Consider the following 18,567-nt stretch of genomic DNA (forward strand, 5'->3'; position numbering starts at 1 on the left):
TTTGCTGCCACCTGCACATCGTCAGCGCTGCTGCCCCAGTCACCCCTGGTTTGCTGCCACCTGCACATCGTCAGCGCTGCTGCCCCAGACTACAATCGAGCTACCCCAGGCTTTGGAGATGCCTGTGGTCAATTCGGCGCAGCGACTTCGGCGGCCGCCAATGTCCGGCTCGCAACCCTCGGCGGCTGGGAAAAGAGCCGGCAGTCACCAACGGCTACTGCGGCTCTCGTCAGCAGGGCGCAAGCGACGCTTGCGCCCTGCTGACTTCTGCGTCGCCGTTTCCGGAGTCCTGGGCTGGAGTCGTGCCATCGAATCTGCAGACGTGGTGCTGTGACCAACGGACGCCAGCGGTGAACCCCAGAGTCAATGTCGGCTCGCACGTTGTGGAAAACGTGTTGACATTTCCTCGGCGCGGCCACTGTCGCCTGTACTAACTTTTGTTCGCGACGCGCGCGTTGATAGACCGTGTGACATGTTTCGCCGGAGTATGTATAGTGATTTAAAGTTGGGGGGATGTGGGGATGCGTGACTCTCACGCGTCTCCTGTAATCCGGCTTCACCGCGTAGCTAAGTGCCGACGGCGGTCGTGGTGGTTGCGGCGCATTGCGAGAGATGGCGCGAGTGTCGCGATGCTGGCGCCACCGGGCGGCGGGGTCACTTGGGAGAAAGGGGTCAACGGCGCTCTCTCTTTGGCTTGGGATCGGCGACCAACACGCACGAACGCTTCGCGCATGCGCCGGCCCGCTTCGCGCGACCGTCGCGCGAGGCTAAGAGCAGGACACCGGTATGGACGAACACGGATCGTTCGAGCGCGCCACCGTTCGTGTGACTGTACACGTGAACGACTAGGCGATGGTATCACAGCATGGGGCGAACATATTCGCTCGCTGTCGGGTCGCGGTGAGTCGGACTTCCTTGATTTGTCGCGCGCCCATCTGAATGTTCTATTGGTAGTAATTCGGCTAGCATGTATTAGTGTATGAAAGGTGCAATAAATGCCCTTTTGATTGTCTGCACTAATGTGTTGTCGTTCCTTTGTCCCAAGAGCACATGTGTGAGACCCCACAAACTAGAAACTCATCGAGTAGCACCGGAAATCGCTGCCTCTTGTCGCCTCGCAACGTTTAATGAAGTCTGCAGCACTTTGACCTAAAATTATGTATATTTCATACATTTGTCAACAGTGGATCATAATTTGTGACTAAAAGGGGCTAAACTAGGTGCCAGGAAGACACGGACAAGCAAAGTTTGGACCCCATGCTTTTATTGGCACCGAGGGCCCAATGTGTGGACCCAGTTTCTACATACACGTATATTACACAAACAGCCTGGCACACAACAGGCTAACTCAGCTCGTTGTATCGTGCAGCCATGGCTTTCTTCACCGATTCCTTGTAAGTGTTCGCGGCCGTCGCTCCGTAAGTGGCACCTCTGACGCCCAGTCCAGCACTGGCAACCCTCCGCTGAACCTGCAAACCAGCATAATTAGCATTTGAAACATACACATGCCACACAGTGCACAAACATGGCTGGCTGCACGCAAAGAAACTAAAAAGCACTATGAAATATGGGACTGGAAGACTAACTAAAAGAGAGACTGGAAAGTGTACGTCCTGTCTTTTCATGTTCTCCTTGTGAACTTCTATCAACGAGCTAACCTCGCCATCTTGCTGCAGTTGGTCACATTCTATGGTTAGACTGATTTGTAGGGTTTAATGCCAATGTTCGTAGAAATAAGCGTTATAGTAATTTAATTAGAGTTGGTCTCAGACATTCATTTAAAAGCAAAAAAGAGGAAACCAAGTTAGAAATGTCTTGTCACTACATCCCTAACATCTGTTCAGCAACATCAGCATACTGTTGTTCATACACACGACTTGTGTTATTCCAGCCTCGATGAGATAGACAAAACTAATCAAATTATACAGCGGGCTGACTTGGAATAAGAGGCACATAAAACATCTGAGCTCGCCACTGCTACATTTGGCAGTATTTGCCAAACCATGCCCCCAAATCCAATGCACACCCAGTTTCTAAAGGTTCATAAGCACAAATCATTGTGCACCCAAATCTAATGCAAAAATATTTTTTGCACTAATATAGCCCTACCAATGCCCGATCGCATGTCACAGAATGATTGTCATTAACTAGGCACTATCTGTAAGAAGCAATCAACACTGTCATTTGTCACTACAGAAAATCATGCGAGCCTCACAACAAAATACGCATGCACCACAAGATTGGCGTTTGTGGCGAGCCCTCTGACAACTTTACTTATGACTTCACAACACAGAAGGTGATGGTGCAGATCAATAAATCTGAACAATAATGAACTAGCTCAAATTAAGATTTTTGAATTTCAATGACCCCGCATAAAGATTAGCTGGAACACTTGCAAAAGCTTGATCTGGCACATGCAAGCCTGCTTGCATCATGCAGATAGATGAGAGATAGAAAAAAATTAACCAAAGGCAGCATTTCGCAATCTCTGTCCCCTAATGAAGAATATATATATATATATCTGATAAATTCAATATTAAGGGAACTCTTCAATTTCCCATAGATTCAGTGCAGGCACATTTAGCTGGAGTCGTCACAAGGTCTCTCGACTTAAAGTCTGCTGTAGGTCAAGAACTCAACGCACCTGAAAATTTTCAAAAAAAAAAAAAACAATGCGCAAGTTACTAAGCAGAAGGCGAGGCTAAGTCTATGTTGCTGAGGTCTTAGCACACACATTCTAAACTTCATGCCCACTGATATTGTGAAACAAGCCGGAGGTTTCAAAATCCCCAATGCCTCCAGTGAGGCATAAACAAGCTTTTAAAACATCAACAGCAATGGAATGGCTGTTGAGGCGTACCTCAACAATGTTGGTTGTGCCAGCGTTAGTCTTCCCCAGGCCCTGTCCCTCAGACCAGCCCATGGCCTTGAGCATTTTGTTGCCTATGTTGTCCTCACCAATGCCCTGCTTGGTCGGCTCCTCATAGCTCCTATGGTCAAGCACACAGGATAAATAAATAAATAAGCAAACAAATCCACAGTCATGCAACATCACCGAAAACTCAATGCTCTCCTAGGGAACTGCTAGGCTGAATTGTGTGAAATAATCTGCATTTAAAACAAGCTTAAATTCTAGTGACTGTTGGTTTTTTTTTACATGTTCAATTTCTTTTTAATTACAAACTTAGAAACACAAAAATCTGAAAATTTAGGGAAACGGATGTGTGAGGTTCATAACTGGTTGCACAATTAAGAGAATGGTTTACATGGCATTCATGAAGTGGTCCACTTTAGCACCAGCGGAGAAAGTAGCCCGGCAACAACACCAACGACTGATGTCTCATTAATGGGAGCAGTGCCAACAAGGGCCATTATTTTCCAGCAGCAGGGACTGTAAGTGTGGCACAGCGAATAACTGTGCTGCGACTCGTGTTTCAGAAGCCCCTCTCACTACCAGCGGTCCAAGCTGGGGGTGGACATCCGATATTAAAAGGCCAACTCAACAAATTTTCAATTTGGCTAAATTTGTTATCAATGAGTAAGTAGTACACACCACTGAAGCAATCTTGGCACAGCCCCGCAGCTGGTAATTGTATCATCTTTTTTAACAGCTTTTAAACAGTACCTAAGCAGACAATGCATGCGCCTGGTTCTTGTCGCTAAGATATTAAGTCTCAGCACGCCACCCCTGACATTTATCTGCGTCCCACTAACAGCCGTTCATGCTGAAAAGCAGCCCAGTCTAAGTCATGCTCACTTTCGCCGAGCGAAAATGGGGGCATCTGTTACAATAGTACGTTGTTGCTACTGTAAAACCTCGTTACTTCGGATGTCACAATACTGAAAACAATGCCCAAATTAACCGAATGTCGAGTTATCGGGGTTATAAAAAAAAACAATAAACAAATGCTTACTACATCAACACACTTTTATTTACTGAATGAATGAGGGAATCAAAAGCAGGACAGAAGCTGCAATTCTTATCATCTCGTGACTGGCTCGCACAACGACGATGGCCTCGCGACTTCCTTCGCAGCACGGCCGTGGCGCACGCCTTCATCTGAGACACGCTTTTCACTACGGTGCGCACATCCCGATTATTTTTTTTGCCAGTGAGTTGGTTAACAACAGATCGACCATCCATCACGACGTAGCCGGTGCTCTTCATTCTTTACAGCCTTGCACCTAGTCAAAACAAAACTACAGCTTGCTGCAACAACTTTGCATGATACTGTGGCCGCTATTGACGCGATCATGGATGGCGACTATATGCAGTTTGAAAGGCACGCGGCTGACGCGTCCCCTGAGTCAAAACTAAACAACTGTTTGCCGCAACCGAAGTGGTTATGACGCGATCATGGATGGCAACTGTGCATTTATGAAGGCACGCGGCCAACATGATGTTATGCGCGGCGGTAAATGCAAGAATAAAGGCTTTAAAGGCACAAATACACGAAGCGTTATTGCATTGCTGTCATTCATGTGATTTCCGCTGATGACTATGGCGATGCGGACTCCGCGGCTTCGTTTCGGTTGGACGCTAGCTCAGTTTTTGCTCTCTTGCGTCGCACATTTGCAGCACCGCTCGCCAAGCTTCAAGAGCTGTTTGAATTAACCGCTGTGCAGCCAAATACGTCCGAATTACAAGAGTTGCATTAAATGATGCATATGCCTGCTAGGACCAGAGAACGCATCCGAATTAACGAGGTTTTACTGTACAGTTGAACCCACTTATAACAATATTCAGGTGCCACGAAAATTCCATTGTTATAACTGATAATTGTTATTACCGGGTTGCATAAAAAAAACCAAAATAAGGGAATGGCAGAGCTGGTGTGAGAAAACTACAGTGGCGGGGAGGCCAGTGCCCCTCCCCACCACCTTCTTCCATCCGGTTGCTGACTGTGTTGACTCGTTTAACTGCTCTGCTTCCAGCGCGCTCTGATCACGTGTAACAAGTCGCGGCTGTTGGCGTTCAACGGCACTGCTATAGTAAAACCTCGTTAATTCGGATTTCCCGGGACCGAAAAAATTTCCGATTTAAACAATAAACAAATGCTTTCTACATCAATACGCTTTTATTTACTGAATGAATCAGCAGGATCCTGTTTCTATTTAGCACAAAAGCAGTGCAGAAGCTGCAATTCTCGTGATCTCGTGACTGATTAGCGCTCGCAGCGGCGATAGCCTTGCGACTTCTGTCACAGCGCGGCCGCGGCGCGCGTCTTCATCTGGGACATGCTTTTCACTACCGCGCACACATGCCGCTTATTTTTTTGCCTGTGTCACCATGTCGCCACCTACCGTGATGAAAACGGAACTCTTCATCCTCGACAGCTACGCAGTGAGCAAAAACAAAACTATTGTTTGCCGCAACCTACTGAAGGCGCGCAGCCGATACAAGCAGTGAGTCGAAACGAAGCTACCGTTTACTAAAACTGCAGACGAAACCGCGGTCGCTATCGACGCGATCATGGATGGCGACTACTCAGTAATGAAGGCATGCGGCCGACGCGCGTACCGAGTCAAAACGAAACTACTGTTTGCCGCAACCGCTGCCGACGAAATCGCGGCCTACGCGGTGCTATGCGCAGCGGTGAACTCAAGAATAATAAAGTCTTTAAAGGCACAAATAGGCACGAAGCGTTCCGGCCTGGCTTTCATTCCAGTACGATTTTCACTGATGACTATGGCAATGCGAACGCCGTCGCTGCATTTCGGTTAGTGTTTTGGTGCGCGCCAACGCAGTTTTGGGCTCGATTGCGTCGCACATTCGTGGCGCTCCGCCAGCCCAGCGCTATCAGCGCAGTTGCCACGGTTCATTCGTGTTTCGGAGCGTGGCGCGGTGCAGAGCTATGGGCACAGCCCATTCATGTTCGGAGGGGTGGAAGGGAAATGGGACAGAGGCGTGCGAGGCTGGCGATGCGGAGAAGGATGGAAAATAGCGCACGGTGGCGCGTGCAATGGCTCAAATTTCTTTTTTATTTTTAGGGAGTTCACATTCCATTCCCTTTTCGAACGGACACCCTGTAGCCAGACTTCATCGATATAACCGATAATGCGGCATGCAGCCATTGTAATAAGTGGGTTATTTCACTATAGAAAACATACAAAAGTTGACAGTGCAGCAGCTTGTCATTGTTATAAGCGATATATCGTTAAAACCGGTATCGTTGTAAGGGGGTTAGACTGTATATGGCACGGCTAATGCGCCAAGTGTCTCAAAGTGCTGGCTTGCACAAGGGAATATCATACATGTGTTTTCTTGTGCCCTTTTAGAAATGCGTCCATGCCTAACGGTTAGAGCATTGGGCTGTTGTGCTGGAAGGACCAGGTTGGAGGCCAACCATCGGACATTTTTATTTATTGACACATTCACTCCAGGGCACGTCTCAAGGTCACGAACAGCCAGAAACTGCCTACAAACCACAAGGTGTGAAGAAGGACCAAAGAAAGCTATCAATTAAGGGGGGACGTGGCTTTGAAAATCAACTTCCTGATTTCTTCATGGATTTTGATGAAAATTGGCATAAATGTTTAGAATGTCTTCCTGATACTTCCATAAAAGTTTCAGAGTGATACCTTAAGAACATTTTATTGAGCAGAATTTTTCTCTCTTGAACTTTCTGGAGGGCCTGGAGAGCTTAAAAAACATGATGGAAGGCTCGTTGAGTATTGACTGCATAGCTCAATGCGTGCTGAAGGTCGTGACAGTCTTACTTTTTTTTTTCGCAACACAAATTTTTTAGATAGTCATTTTTCAAGTTACCTTCGTACCAAGCACACTTTTGGGGTGAACGAATAGCCACGCCATAAATTTATAAAATGTCAAGGTAAAAATGCGAGACTGTCTCGACCTGCACTGTAGTCCAAGGAACGTGACAAAAAAAAACAGAATCAAAATAGGCTAAACGGTAACGAAGAAATCAGCTCCAGAAACTGAACAGAAAGGCGAAAAAACAGTTTTGAGAAAACGGCTCTCAAAGTTGCACCTTCTCTTCAGTTCTCTAAAACGCACCAAAGTTGTAATCTTTGATGTGTTTTGTGACGTGGGGCTTCTTGGACATATGGCCTCTGGTCTGCTGAGCCTTCGTTCTGCCTTTTTCATGTTTGTATGGCATTCTTTACTGCTGCTCTACAAAGAGCATGGTGCCTGGGTTTCAAACCAAGTAAGGTGCAGAACTATGTGGGCATAAATATACAGTAGTTCTAGCGTTGTATCTGCAGACTGCCTCATTGATAGCAGCCTATAGTGTGGGGCTTCTTGGACATATGGCCTCTGGTCTGCTGAGCCTTCGTTCTGCCTTTTTCATGTTTGTATGGCATTCTTTACTGCTGCTCTACAAAGAGCATGGTGCCTGGGTTTCAAACCAAGTAAGGTGCAGAACTATGTGGGCATAAATATACAGTAGTTCTAGCGTTGTATCTGCAGACTGCCTCATTGATAGCAGCCTATAGTGCAGTCAGTGAGGCATTGTTTTCTTTTGGTAGAATCGACCATGTTACTGAATGAAGGCTCTCAGCAGCCTTCTGAATCATCTTCCATTGACAATGGCTATGGAGGTTAGGAGAGCCACTGATAGATAGGCAGCAATGCAGCTGCTAGGTGCTTTCTAGCCTGTACTTTTTGTATCATGCCTCACTTCTACAGCCAGGTGTCTGTGCCAGCCCAAGTGGCCTAGTGAACAGAGCTCATGATAAGGTTCTCTTTATGAAGGGGTGGTATGATAGGTATTATTACTAGATATCGTGGCATTACGATAACAGAGTCGGCGCGCGATGTGCTAAGTCGCGGGTCGATCCGAGGTGCCGATGTGCGAAATGCCTGGTCGCGGGTCCGCGGAATAGACGCTCGACGAGCTTAGTCGCGCAGTCCGAGGTGCCGATGCGCGAAATGCCTGGTCGCGGGTCCAAACGCTCGGTAAGCTCAATCGCGCAGTCCGAGGTGCCGACGCGCAAAATGCCTAGCCGCGGGTCCGAGGAATAGACGCTCGAGGTGTCGACACTCCATGAGCGATGTGCCGACACGCGAAATGCCTAGCCGCGGGCTCGAGGAGTCGACGCTCGAGGTGCCGACGCGCGAAGTGCCTAGTCGCGGGTCCGAGTCGACACTCGATGAGCGATGTGCCGACGCGCGAAATGCGTAGCCGCGGGCTCGAGAAGTCGACGATCGATTTGCTTAGTCGCGCAGTCGGAGGCGCCAACGCACGAAATGCTTAGGCAAGGATCCGAGAAGTCCGCGCGCGATGTGCTTCATCGCCGAGTCGGAGACGCCTACGCGCGAGAGGCTTAGCCGCGTGTCCGAGCATTCCGTGCCCGAAGCTCGGTCGCGAAGTCCGCGTCACCGATGCTCGGAATGCTTAGCCGCGGGTCTGAGACGTCCACAAAAAGGGGGATCGGCCACACTACTGCTATGTCACGTAGCGCCCGCTTTAACACTCGTCGAAATTACGAAAACTGTCCGGAGCTCGCGAGGACACCGCAACAAGCGGAGCAGACGACGCCATCACGGAGCGAGCACCGAACCAATGGCGAACCGCGCTGGAGTCACGTGGCGGGCGCGGCCAATCGGCGGCTCCGGCACGACCTTCAATCATTTGCTTTTTGTGTGCTTGTTTCTGTATGGAGGAGATAGCTGAAGCGGCAGATTTGAAGATGGAGAAATGCGCTTTCCAACGAGACCAAGATGGCGGCGCTCGGCTGCGCCGTTCCGAAGATATCGTGGCTTGAAGAACGCTGTTTTTTGGCGATTTCGGCGGAATTTTTCGGCACCTTGGCTGATACAAAAATTTTTTTAGAGCACTTCTACTTGGTTTTCAGTGATGATATTTCGGAATCAGATAGAATAAGAGTTACAGAAACTGAAAATGTGATTTTCAAAAAATCGATTTTTTTGCCATTTTTCGCCATGCGAAAGCCGCGTCCCCCCTTAAAAAGAAAAAACCGACATGTGGCTGACCTGTTCTTTCCAACCTGTAAATCAACGAAATAATAACGAAGAAACTAGCACGAATGAAACCGTTGTTGACTCACTGGATGGCTGGTGTTGGCCTGGCTGTCTTCTCCCGCATGGTACCAGCCGCCGGTGGTTCTGGCTGGCCGTACTTCAACCGCCGTTCCCGGGCTCTGTCCCTGTACGCCTGCAACAACAAGGCGGTAAACCTCACTGCCTTCTCCGTAGTGTTTTGCAGTTTAAAACAGATACAGTATAGACCACTTATAACGTAACCGCTTATAGTGCAGGACCGGATATAGTACGGTCTTTTCAGACTCCCATTAATTTTCCCATAGCACTCTATGTATATGCATACCGCTTACAGTGCAGCTGTGTGAGACGAAATACCGGTTATAATGCGGCTTCCGCGGGAAAATCTCGCTGACAAGGGCGGTAGCGAGCACGCTTCTCAACGAGGTGCGCCCACCAATGGGAAAGGAGATCAACAAGGGCGACGTGGAGGAGGAGCATGAGTCCAAGGGCGATAAAATCGTCACCGCATGCTGCATGTGTGAGTGAAAGCGAGCGGGGGACGCGTGGAGAGCGAACCCACAGCTGAGAGCAAACGCGACTTCCATAGCGCGAAAGGCCGTGGGGGTATGGGAGCGAGGGAGGGGGGGAGCGACGCTGTGCTGCGGCACCAAATGCGTATCTTGCAACTAGGCGCAAGGGGAACTGGCGACGCAATCTCCCATGCGAAAGGAGCAAAGCGGGAAGGCAGCGCGGGAGGGAGGGAGGGGGGGGGGGGGTGGCTTCTGCTCTGCCAACAAATGTGTTCGCGCCTGTGCCGGCTGTTGGTGTAGCCGCGCGTACTGTATCTTGAAAGCGATCTCCACATGGCTCTGACCTTTATATGCGCTGTGCTTACGCCGCTCAGTTTCCGTTGAAGCGATAGACCGCACGAACCTTCGCTCACTGCGGCGGCCGCATTTCCCCATGCCTGTGTTCTGACAGTGGTTGGCTGCGGTCATCGAGTCTATTCATGTTTGCTTGTGCGCATTGACACCACGCTTTCTAATTCAGCTAGTAAGCGAATGTGTCAAGTTTATGCAGCCAATAAAACTACTGTCCCTACTCCTTATAGCTCTCTACTAATTTGCTATCGCAATTGATGCTTTGCCTTTCGGGCTAAACTGATAATTTTTTTTTTATTATTACTTTGTCTGTTACATGCGATGATCGTGGGTACTTGGACATTAACCTTTCAATGTTCGTAAATTTAAACGGATGCAAGACTCCCAGTCACACGCTTCGATTCTTGGATACGCACGGCTGCTTGGTCTACATGTTTTGCATACGTGCAGGGCTTGAAAATTGTTCTTTTCGGTTATACAGTATAGACCACTTACAATGTAACCGCTTATAGTGCAGGACCGGATATAGTGCGGTCTTTTCAGACTCCCGTTAATTTTCCCTTATCACTCCATGTATACACGTATGGTTTATAGTGCAGTTGCGGGAAACGAAATACCGGTTACAGTGCGGCTGCCTGGGAGTACGGAAGTCAGCGGAGACGGCGAACGCTCCCCTCAAACGGGCGCCCCAAGGAGTGCTCGAGGAAGAAAGAGAGACAAAGTGGAGGAGAAGGGCACGTGGTGCGAACGAACAGCCAGTGAGGCTGAAACCAGAATCTTAAGTGCGAGTCGTGAAATATCATGGCGCGCATAGCGAGCGAGGGCCACGAAACTGCCAACGCCGGCAAACACTCTCTTCACGATAACGGCAGTAAACGAAACTTCAGGGAGCGGGCGGCGCCGGCACGGCGAAGGGCGCACGCGGAGACCGTGGAATGTGAGGGAGGAGGGCGGCAGGGAAGCGAATTTCACCTCCGCCGCTTCCGTGCCTCCCCTCGCCCTCCCTCGTAGCTCCCTCACTTTCGACTGTCATCACCGTGCGCGCCCACCGCCATGCATGCGCCGCCGCTACAGACGGCCAGGCACCAACCAGCTCCCCGAAGTTTCGTTTTCTGCCGTTATCGGAAAGCGGGCGTTTGCCGGCGTGGGGCAGTTTCGTTGACCGGCCTAGGACAGCGCCGCTGCTTCCCTCTGTGCCGTAGCCGCAGCGTGCAAGGTCAACACGTGAGTAGAAAGTAGAGGAAGCATAAAGAAGAAAGAAGGGTTCTCCGCAATTTTCTACGCGTGGCTACGGACGCGTGGCTGAGACATCGGCACGTACACGCATGTTCCGGCGCAACGCAGAATCGGCGACCTTGCCATTTGAGAGAGGGCGAAATTTCCGCCGCATTTTTTTTTCTTTGTTTTGTTCATGCGCGACATTGAGGGGTCTCCCCTAAGCTTTTACTCTATGGCGGTGCCGCAGCAATGCCGGTCGGAGGCGCCGCCGCGTGATTTGGTTCGAATCAACGAGATTTGACTGTAAATTGAATGCAAACGTTGTAGCCGCATTCCTTGACTGTCGCATACGCGTGGCGGCTCGGTGCACATGTTTTGCATTTGTGTGGGCCTTGAAAATTGTTGCTTTGGTTATAGTGTGGTACCGCTTATAGTGCGGATATTCACGACTTCGGCAACTGACGTTATAAGCGGTCTACTGTAATCAGTGCAACAGACAAGAGGCCAGGGGCACAGGATCACACAGAACAGTCCTAATTATAATTCTTGTCAGTCAGCGCGTATCCTGTGCAGTTCTATGCTTTTCGTGTGTCGGCTTTCCATAGCTTTATTCAGCATCTGCTGCCGATCCACCTACTGTGAATTTAGTACAATGAATCAAGAACTTTCTTCCCTCAGTATAATTTGGAATATATCACCTACCTCCAAGCAAAATGTCATAATTGTGATGGCTGCATCAGAAAATAACAATAAGATACTGTATTCATTTCAGTTTAACATCTCCTTTACTCTGAAGGAAAGAAAAAAGCATTAAAATTGACTGTGTGTCAACCTAATGCAGACATCGACCAATAATTCTGACTGAGCCAGGATCGCCTAAAAGTCCAAATAATGAGAAGCCTGAAAAATTGGATTCGCCAGAAAATGAGTGAATTTATTCCACACGTGTCCAAGAAAGCGTGTCAAAGCACTGCTGCGTGCACACTTGCCTGTCACCACAGATACACGAAAGTGCAGTCAATACGTACACTGAATTTCTATGGTCAACCTTGCTCTGACAGCCGAATGATTACGGCTTTCTCCGAAGCTGTCACTGCTCAGCTTCGGAGAAAGTGCCCTTACTTAATCGCAGTCTTAGCGTCAAACATAGGGGGTGCAGTTAGCGCCACTTGAAGCTGTTTGATGATTCTAAGCGCAGCACAGCGAACAGCCAAGCACTTCATTCAGGTATCTCGTACTAAGAATGCCAAAGATAATTTCAACTTTTTATTTTGTTCAGAAATTATCAATGTAAACTTTCTGCACTGGGTTTTGCACGTTTTATGCTCACTGCACTTCCCAGCAATGGCTCCTTCAGTCTAATAGAAACTGATCTCAAAGGACATGCTTTTTATGTACTGCAAAAGGCGCTGGACAAACGTCGTGGCCATCGCTTTTTGAACACCAATTTAAATGGCAACATGAGACAGAAGCAAGGACATGCAGCAGACTTACCTGACCCTCTGCACCACCCGCGCCTTTTGACAACCGCAGAGTTTCCAGGTTTTGCTGCAACAAAAGATGAAAAGCAGAAGCCACGTCAACTGAGGGCACACAAGCAGAGAGTCGTTATACGTCCCACCTCATCACAGGCCTGTTGTACTATCGCGCTGAGTATGAGCTACAACACAAGAGCGAATGGCAAAGCCACTGCACGTAGTAGCTCATACTAAGCGCGATAGCATGTGCATTACAGGACAAACGCCTTTCTCAGCAATCTCCAATTACCGCCGTCTTGCACAAGCTGACCCCTGCTTATGGCTGCAAATTTCCTAATTGCATCAACTCACCTAATTCTCTGCCATCCTTGACTGTGCCTCCCTTTCCTTGGCACTCATTATGTAACTCTATGCATTCATTATCTGGCCTCCCCAGCTCTATTTGTTCCACTTCATGTCAACTAGAATATTGGCTACCCCTGTTCACTCTTTAATCCAAACTGCTGTCTTCCTGTCTCTTAATGTTACGCCCAACATTTTTCGTTCCATTGCATGTTGCATAGGCCTCAACTTCTTCCCAAGCTTCCTTGCTAACCTACAAGTTTCAGCCTCCTAAGTTATTACTGGTGGATACATATCCACAAGAAACAACTGGTAGATGCTCTGATATTCAGTATAGTACAAAACAGTCAAAACACATGTTCAAGATTGCATGCTACATTTGCACTTTGCGTCATCTCAATCATATGCAATGCACCTCAGGGGGGTGTGATGGGCAAAAGCAAAATGTCTCCGTGGCGTTAACCTCCATAAATACAGTAGAACCCCGCTGTTACGTTTTTCACGGGACCGTAAAAAAAGAACGTAAGAGCCGGGAAACGCAAGCGCCGGGAAACAGGAAAAATTGAGAAATGGGAGTAGTGTTGAACTGCACACAATATTATTTTAATTCTTACGTGTGCCAAAAAGTAGTTTCGCCCGACAGCCGAAGTATCTATCGATTGCGATGAGCTATACAAAGTAAGAATAGTAGTTTTATCATCCGTATAAACTTGTAAACATTCGCTTATTAACTAATTAACAAACATGGTGTCAGCGCCCACAGGCAAACATGAACACATCTCACTCGATGAGCGCGGACACGCGCTGTCAAACGCTGGGGTGAGGAATTTAAGCGCCGCTGCAGAAGCGAGCGAAGTGACCTTCGTGCTGTTGTCTATCACTTCAACGCAAAGAGAACACACAGCACGCACAATGCTACGAGCCGCCGACGCACCTACACTGCGTAGACTGCCCCCAACGCAGATCGCTTTCAAGATACGGCACGCGCGCCGCCGCGTAGTACGCAGTTGAAGCCAGAGCACAACGCTGCCAGGTATCACTCCCCCCTCGCTCCCTCGCCGGTGCCTTGAGCGCAACGGAAGAAGGCGCGCCGCAATCGTCGGCTCACCTCGCACGCTTTCACTCCTACAGCATGCGGCGCGCGGCGACGGCGTTATCGCCCTTGGACTTTATGCGGAACATCTATGAGCCAAAACCAATTTTATGGCCGCAACGCGTCATAGACACCATCTTTAGATAGCAAACACGGATCTCAAGGGCCATACTTTTGCTGACGGAAACCGAAAATACGTAATAACTGTCGCCCCCGACACTTTGGGCGGCCAATGCCATCGTCAAGCAACCAAGCCAAGCAACATGAAAAATCAAAATGGCCGCTCGGGCCGGCGCGGTAGGGCAGTTCGCAACGTATGATGCGGGAACGGTCCCACAGTTGCGACGTAACAGCGGGGTTACCAATGCATTGGGTTCTATGGGAGCTGTGCCGGGATCGGCCGAAAACGACGTAACAGCCAGGAAAACGCAGCACCCGGGAACGTAACAGCGGGGTTCTACTGTAGTTAGTGTCTGCGATTCGCTGTGTGCTTTTGCACTGAATAAACAATGCATTTGAAACAACACATGAAACTAGCTTGCTTGTCTTTGTTAAAGACTGACGAGGTTGGGTGGCACGTCGTCACTCTAAAATAAATTCAGGGATTTTAGGTGCCAAAATTATGACCTCATTATGAGGCATGCCATACAAGTTCCTTAACATGTACCTAAATCTCAGTGTAACAGCCTCCATCGAAGTGTGGCTGCCTCAGAAGAGGTCGAACCAACAACTTTGAGCTCAGCAGCGCGACGTCACAGCCACTAAGATTCCACGACAGGTTCGTCGCTCTCTCACCTTGTGGAGTCCCGAGAGCTGGACGTGCTTTGAGAGGACTTCACGAGAGGGGAACTGGCGCTTGCAGAGCAGGCAGGCCAGCTTGGTCCAGTCCAGCAGGTGGCTCTCGTCATTCCCTTCCGCCTCGGAGTCGGAGTCTGAGCCGCCCCCATATTCTGGCACCAGGGTCGCACTGGTCACACCGGCTGTGGCAAGGCAAAACACAGGGCAAGATTGTCAACATCCATGCTTGACGTGGCATCGCTTCAAAAGGGGGAAGCGTGAAAACAAATGATAATTAGAGAATAACAAAAGAAAAAGGAAAACAACAAAAGGCTGCGAGGCGGCTGAGCAGAAAGCTGTCTGTGAACCCTTACTTCTTTTGGTGCAACAATTAGGGGTCTGCAAATACTCAAATATCACCAAATTGAATATCTAATACTAGATTTTTTTAATATTCTGCACATTTGCTGCATCATTGTAAGTGATTGGTGCCGTAACATGCGCAGCCTTTTTACGACACGCGGTCTCAGTCGGTACAAGGCTTGTTGGTCGGCAGGACCGATCGAAACGATAATGAACGGCGACAAAAACAGCCCGAATTTCAAAAAGCGAGAAAGCATTTGCGATGATTGGGCCAATTAGCTGCCAGAAGGCAAGCAGATCGTATCATATACGCATGTTTTGTGTTCGCACACACATTCATGCAGCTTCAAGTTTTCTATCCAGCTGTGAGTTTAAAAGGGCCATGACACGGTCGTACAACAGTTCTCAGTATGTTTGTAACTGAATAGAGGGCCCAATACGGTTATCCACACACGAAAACTGGGCTCTCAGCGCAGATTGTAACACAAAATTTTCATTTGAAATCGCTGCCTCTCAACTCCTCCTACTGACACCAATGGCAAGGCTATTTGACGTCAGCAACTGAGGGGCCACCTCTGTGTAGTCTGCTTTGAAACAGTTCGAGACCACATCGGACGTCTTTCTACGCACGCTCTAGCACTCAATGGCGTCGCTGCTGACTTGTGCCTGCAATTCCTTCACTCGCGCGATAAAAAGCAGTACCAAACCACAGATGTGCCAAGACGCACATGCAAAAACAAAATGTCGAATAGGAGCCATGAGCATTTCGAGCTCCTGGAATTTATTAGAATAGGTTGTGTCCAAACCCATGCCCTAGCAATGGCTCTCTCTAGATAACAGTAAGATCTTGAAGGCTGTGCTTTTGCTGGCTGCAGGCGCCAGAATCAAATTGGGAGCCAGAAACACATCATAGACGCCATGTTTTAGACACCACCTACTGGCACGATACTTAAGATGGCCACTGTCTACTTTTCCGACTACAGCAAGTACAGTTAACGACCGATTTTCCGGACAGCCGATTTTTCGCACCTGCCCAATAATTCAGACGCCTTCGTGGCACCGTCACGTACTCTATAGAGCGTCAATGTATAAGAACATCTGAAATTTCAGATGCAAAAAACCTTCGGTGCCCAATTTTCCGGACTTTTTGCCGTCACCGTAGGTCCGAAACAGCATTAGTCAAAGCCACCACCACCACCATTTTGATTATCTTGCCGCCTCGAACTGGTGCTCTCGCACGCATATCTGCTGGCAGCCGTACCCACCACCACTAGGCCTAGCTACTTCCGACATTTTGCTACCAAGCTTCTTGCTGTTCAGTGCCCTGTATTTCATTGAAAGAATATGCTGCTGTTAGCAATGGCACCGACTCCGCCTTTGTAATCTTTGCCAATGTCTTGGAAGCTCGGAAAGCACAGTGCGTTGCATAATGCCGCTTCCCGAAAGTCAGCTTCGCCTCAATACAGCAGTGTTACGCGGTGAAGCACACCAAAAGTGGGAAGGGGCAATTGTCACGGGACACGGCATTATTTCTTAACTGTACACGCATGCACCCGCCGTCTTCTATCACTATACGAGCCCCGTACTGGCTGGCCTTCAGAGCTATTTCGGACGTGCCTGTAGCGATTTCAACCCTTGGGGGCAGTAAATGGTATGCATTCATTTTTTTTGGACTGCCTGATTTTTTGGACATTTTGACAGCCCCTAGGGAGTTTGGATCATCGGACGTCGACTGTATTAGAACACAAAGAGTCGGAACTCACCGGCAGCCAGGGGGCTCTCGGGTACACTGGGTTGCAGCAGGCTTCCGCCAAAGGCCAACCGGTCCACCGTGGCGGTCTGGTGCTTCTCGAGGATGGCAAAGCCCGCATCGGCCGCCGCCGACTGCCGTTCGTCGGCCAAGCTCTGCGCGGAGGCCACCAGGCCCTGCTTGGCGTTCTCCTTCTTCTGGTTAAGCGTCTTGGCCCAACGCTCCATGTCCTGCAATTCAGAGAGAGGACAGAGACATACACACACATGCTCAGCTGTTGCAGAGTCTAAAATTAACAAACTAATGAAAGGTCATGAAAGGGACAGTTAGTTCTTCAACGTGGAAGAAATGTTATGCAATGGGTAGAGCTTTGAGCTGTTGCACTGAGCGTTCTATCTTCCCAATGGACACTTAATTTTGAAGACAAGACAATGTCTTCCTTGGCGAGTGAGTGCCAAGTTTCCGTATCGGGTCCTGAAACGGCGACCTTGCCATTTCAGAGAGAGTGAAATTTTCGCCGCGGTATTTTTTTTTCCTTTTTTTTATTTCTCCGCGCGGTGTTAAGGGGTCTCTACTAAGCTTTTGCTCTATGGCGGTGTCGGAGCAATGCCGGTCGGAGGCGCTGCGGCGTTATTTGGCGCGCTGCTGAGAGCATTGTCAGTCCGCGGTATGTTTGAATTAACCGTCGCAAATGCTTTTGCGTTCGAATTACCGAGAAATGTGAAATACACATAACTTTGACAGGACCACAGCGTCAGTTCTAATAAACCGGCAGTTCGAATTAAGCGTGTTTGAATTAACGAGATTTGACTGTACAAAAGTGTGCACATCTTTCCTTTACCTAAAGCGTAAGCCAATCCCATCACCGTACTACTTAAACGGTGTTGTAATGAAGCAGGACAGTACATACAAGTACCGTATTTACTCGAATCTAGGCCGACTCCGATTCTAAGCCGACCCCCCAAAAGTTCGAAGTCCGAAAAAAAAAAAACTTACCTCGAATGTAGGCCGAACGAAAAAGCGAGGACAGCATTCGCAAAATGAAACAGCATTTATTAAATTTGAACATGCCGAGCTCATTCTCGTCGCTATCTTGCTTACTGCTGACATCTTCAAACAGTGCGCTATATTTAATACCACCCAGCGCATTAGAGATGCTGCATTTTTGGAAAGAGCGCACGTTGCGGCGCACGCAAAAACCATCTCCCGTGGCCCCCTCCAACGACAGACCGATGCCGAAGTTCCGCCCGGTTTGAACGTTTGACGATGCCTCTAGGGCTAGCACAACTACCGCATTTACTCGATTCTCACGCTTCCTCGATTGTAACGCGCACCCGTTTTCCGTGAGGAAAAATTTGGAAAAATAGATTTCCTCCCGATGCACTGATGTTGCGATGAATAAAAAAAGTCGCAGTTTCGCCCGAAAGGCGATGCATCGAATTCGGTAGCAAATTAGTAGACCGCTATTAATAAGCACGGTGTCACGCGCGCTCAAGCAAACATGAACACACCTCGCTCGTTGACCGCGGAAACGAACTGTCAAAATGATGGAGACGAAGCGCGCCTTCGTGCTAGCATGCCTCTCGCTTCAACGCGGCGAAAACACGGTGCGCGGCGGACTTTACCAGTCGCAGATTGCTTTCAAGATAGGGCCAAGCCTGATCGTATCGCCGGAGTGGATCGTTGCAGATTACGTC

At 48.9% G+C, this 18,567-nt stretch overlaps 1 protein-coding gene across 3 annotated transcripts in view; it reads right to left on the reverse strand.

Annotated features, from left to right (window-relative positions):
• Positions 1–1,247: 1,247 nt before the first annotated feature.
• The window catches only part of LOC119466475 (RNA-binding protein 5-B), a 63,717-nt gene continuing 46,397 nt past the window's right edge, over positions 1,248–18,567 (reverse strand). For all 3 annotated transcript variants that reach the window (XM_049656955.1, XM_049656954.1, XM_037726989.2), the window contains 6 exons: positions 16,884–17,100; positions 14,776–14,960; positions 12,562–12,615; positions 9,034–9,140; positions 2,861–2,990; positions 1,248–1,469 (listed from right to left, as the gene is read on the reverse strand). In XM_049656955.1, coding sequence (XP_049512912.1) covers positions 1,344–1,469; positions 2,861–2,990; positions 9,034–9,140; positions 12,562–12,615; positions 14,776–14,960; positions 16,884–17,100 — 819 coding nt within the window. In that variant the 3' untranslated portion in view covers positions 1,248–1,343. The remainder of the gene's footprint in view (positions 1,470–2,860; positions 2,991–9,033; positions 9,141–12,561; positions 12,616–14,775; positions 14,961–16,883; positions 17,101–18,567) is intronic.

This window comes from Dermacentor silvarum, chromosome 10 (genome assembly GCF_013339745.2).
Source record: "Dermacentor silvarum isolate Dsil-2018 chromosome 10, BIME_Dsil_1.4, whole genome shotgun sequence".
In the NCBI taxonomy this organism is placed as follows: domain Eukaryota; kingdom Metazoa; phylum Arthropoda; class Arachnida; order Ixodida; family Ixodidae; genus Dermacentor; species Dermacentor silvarum.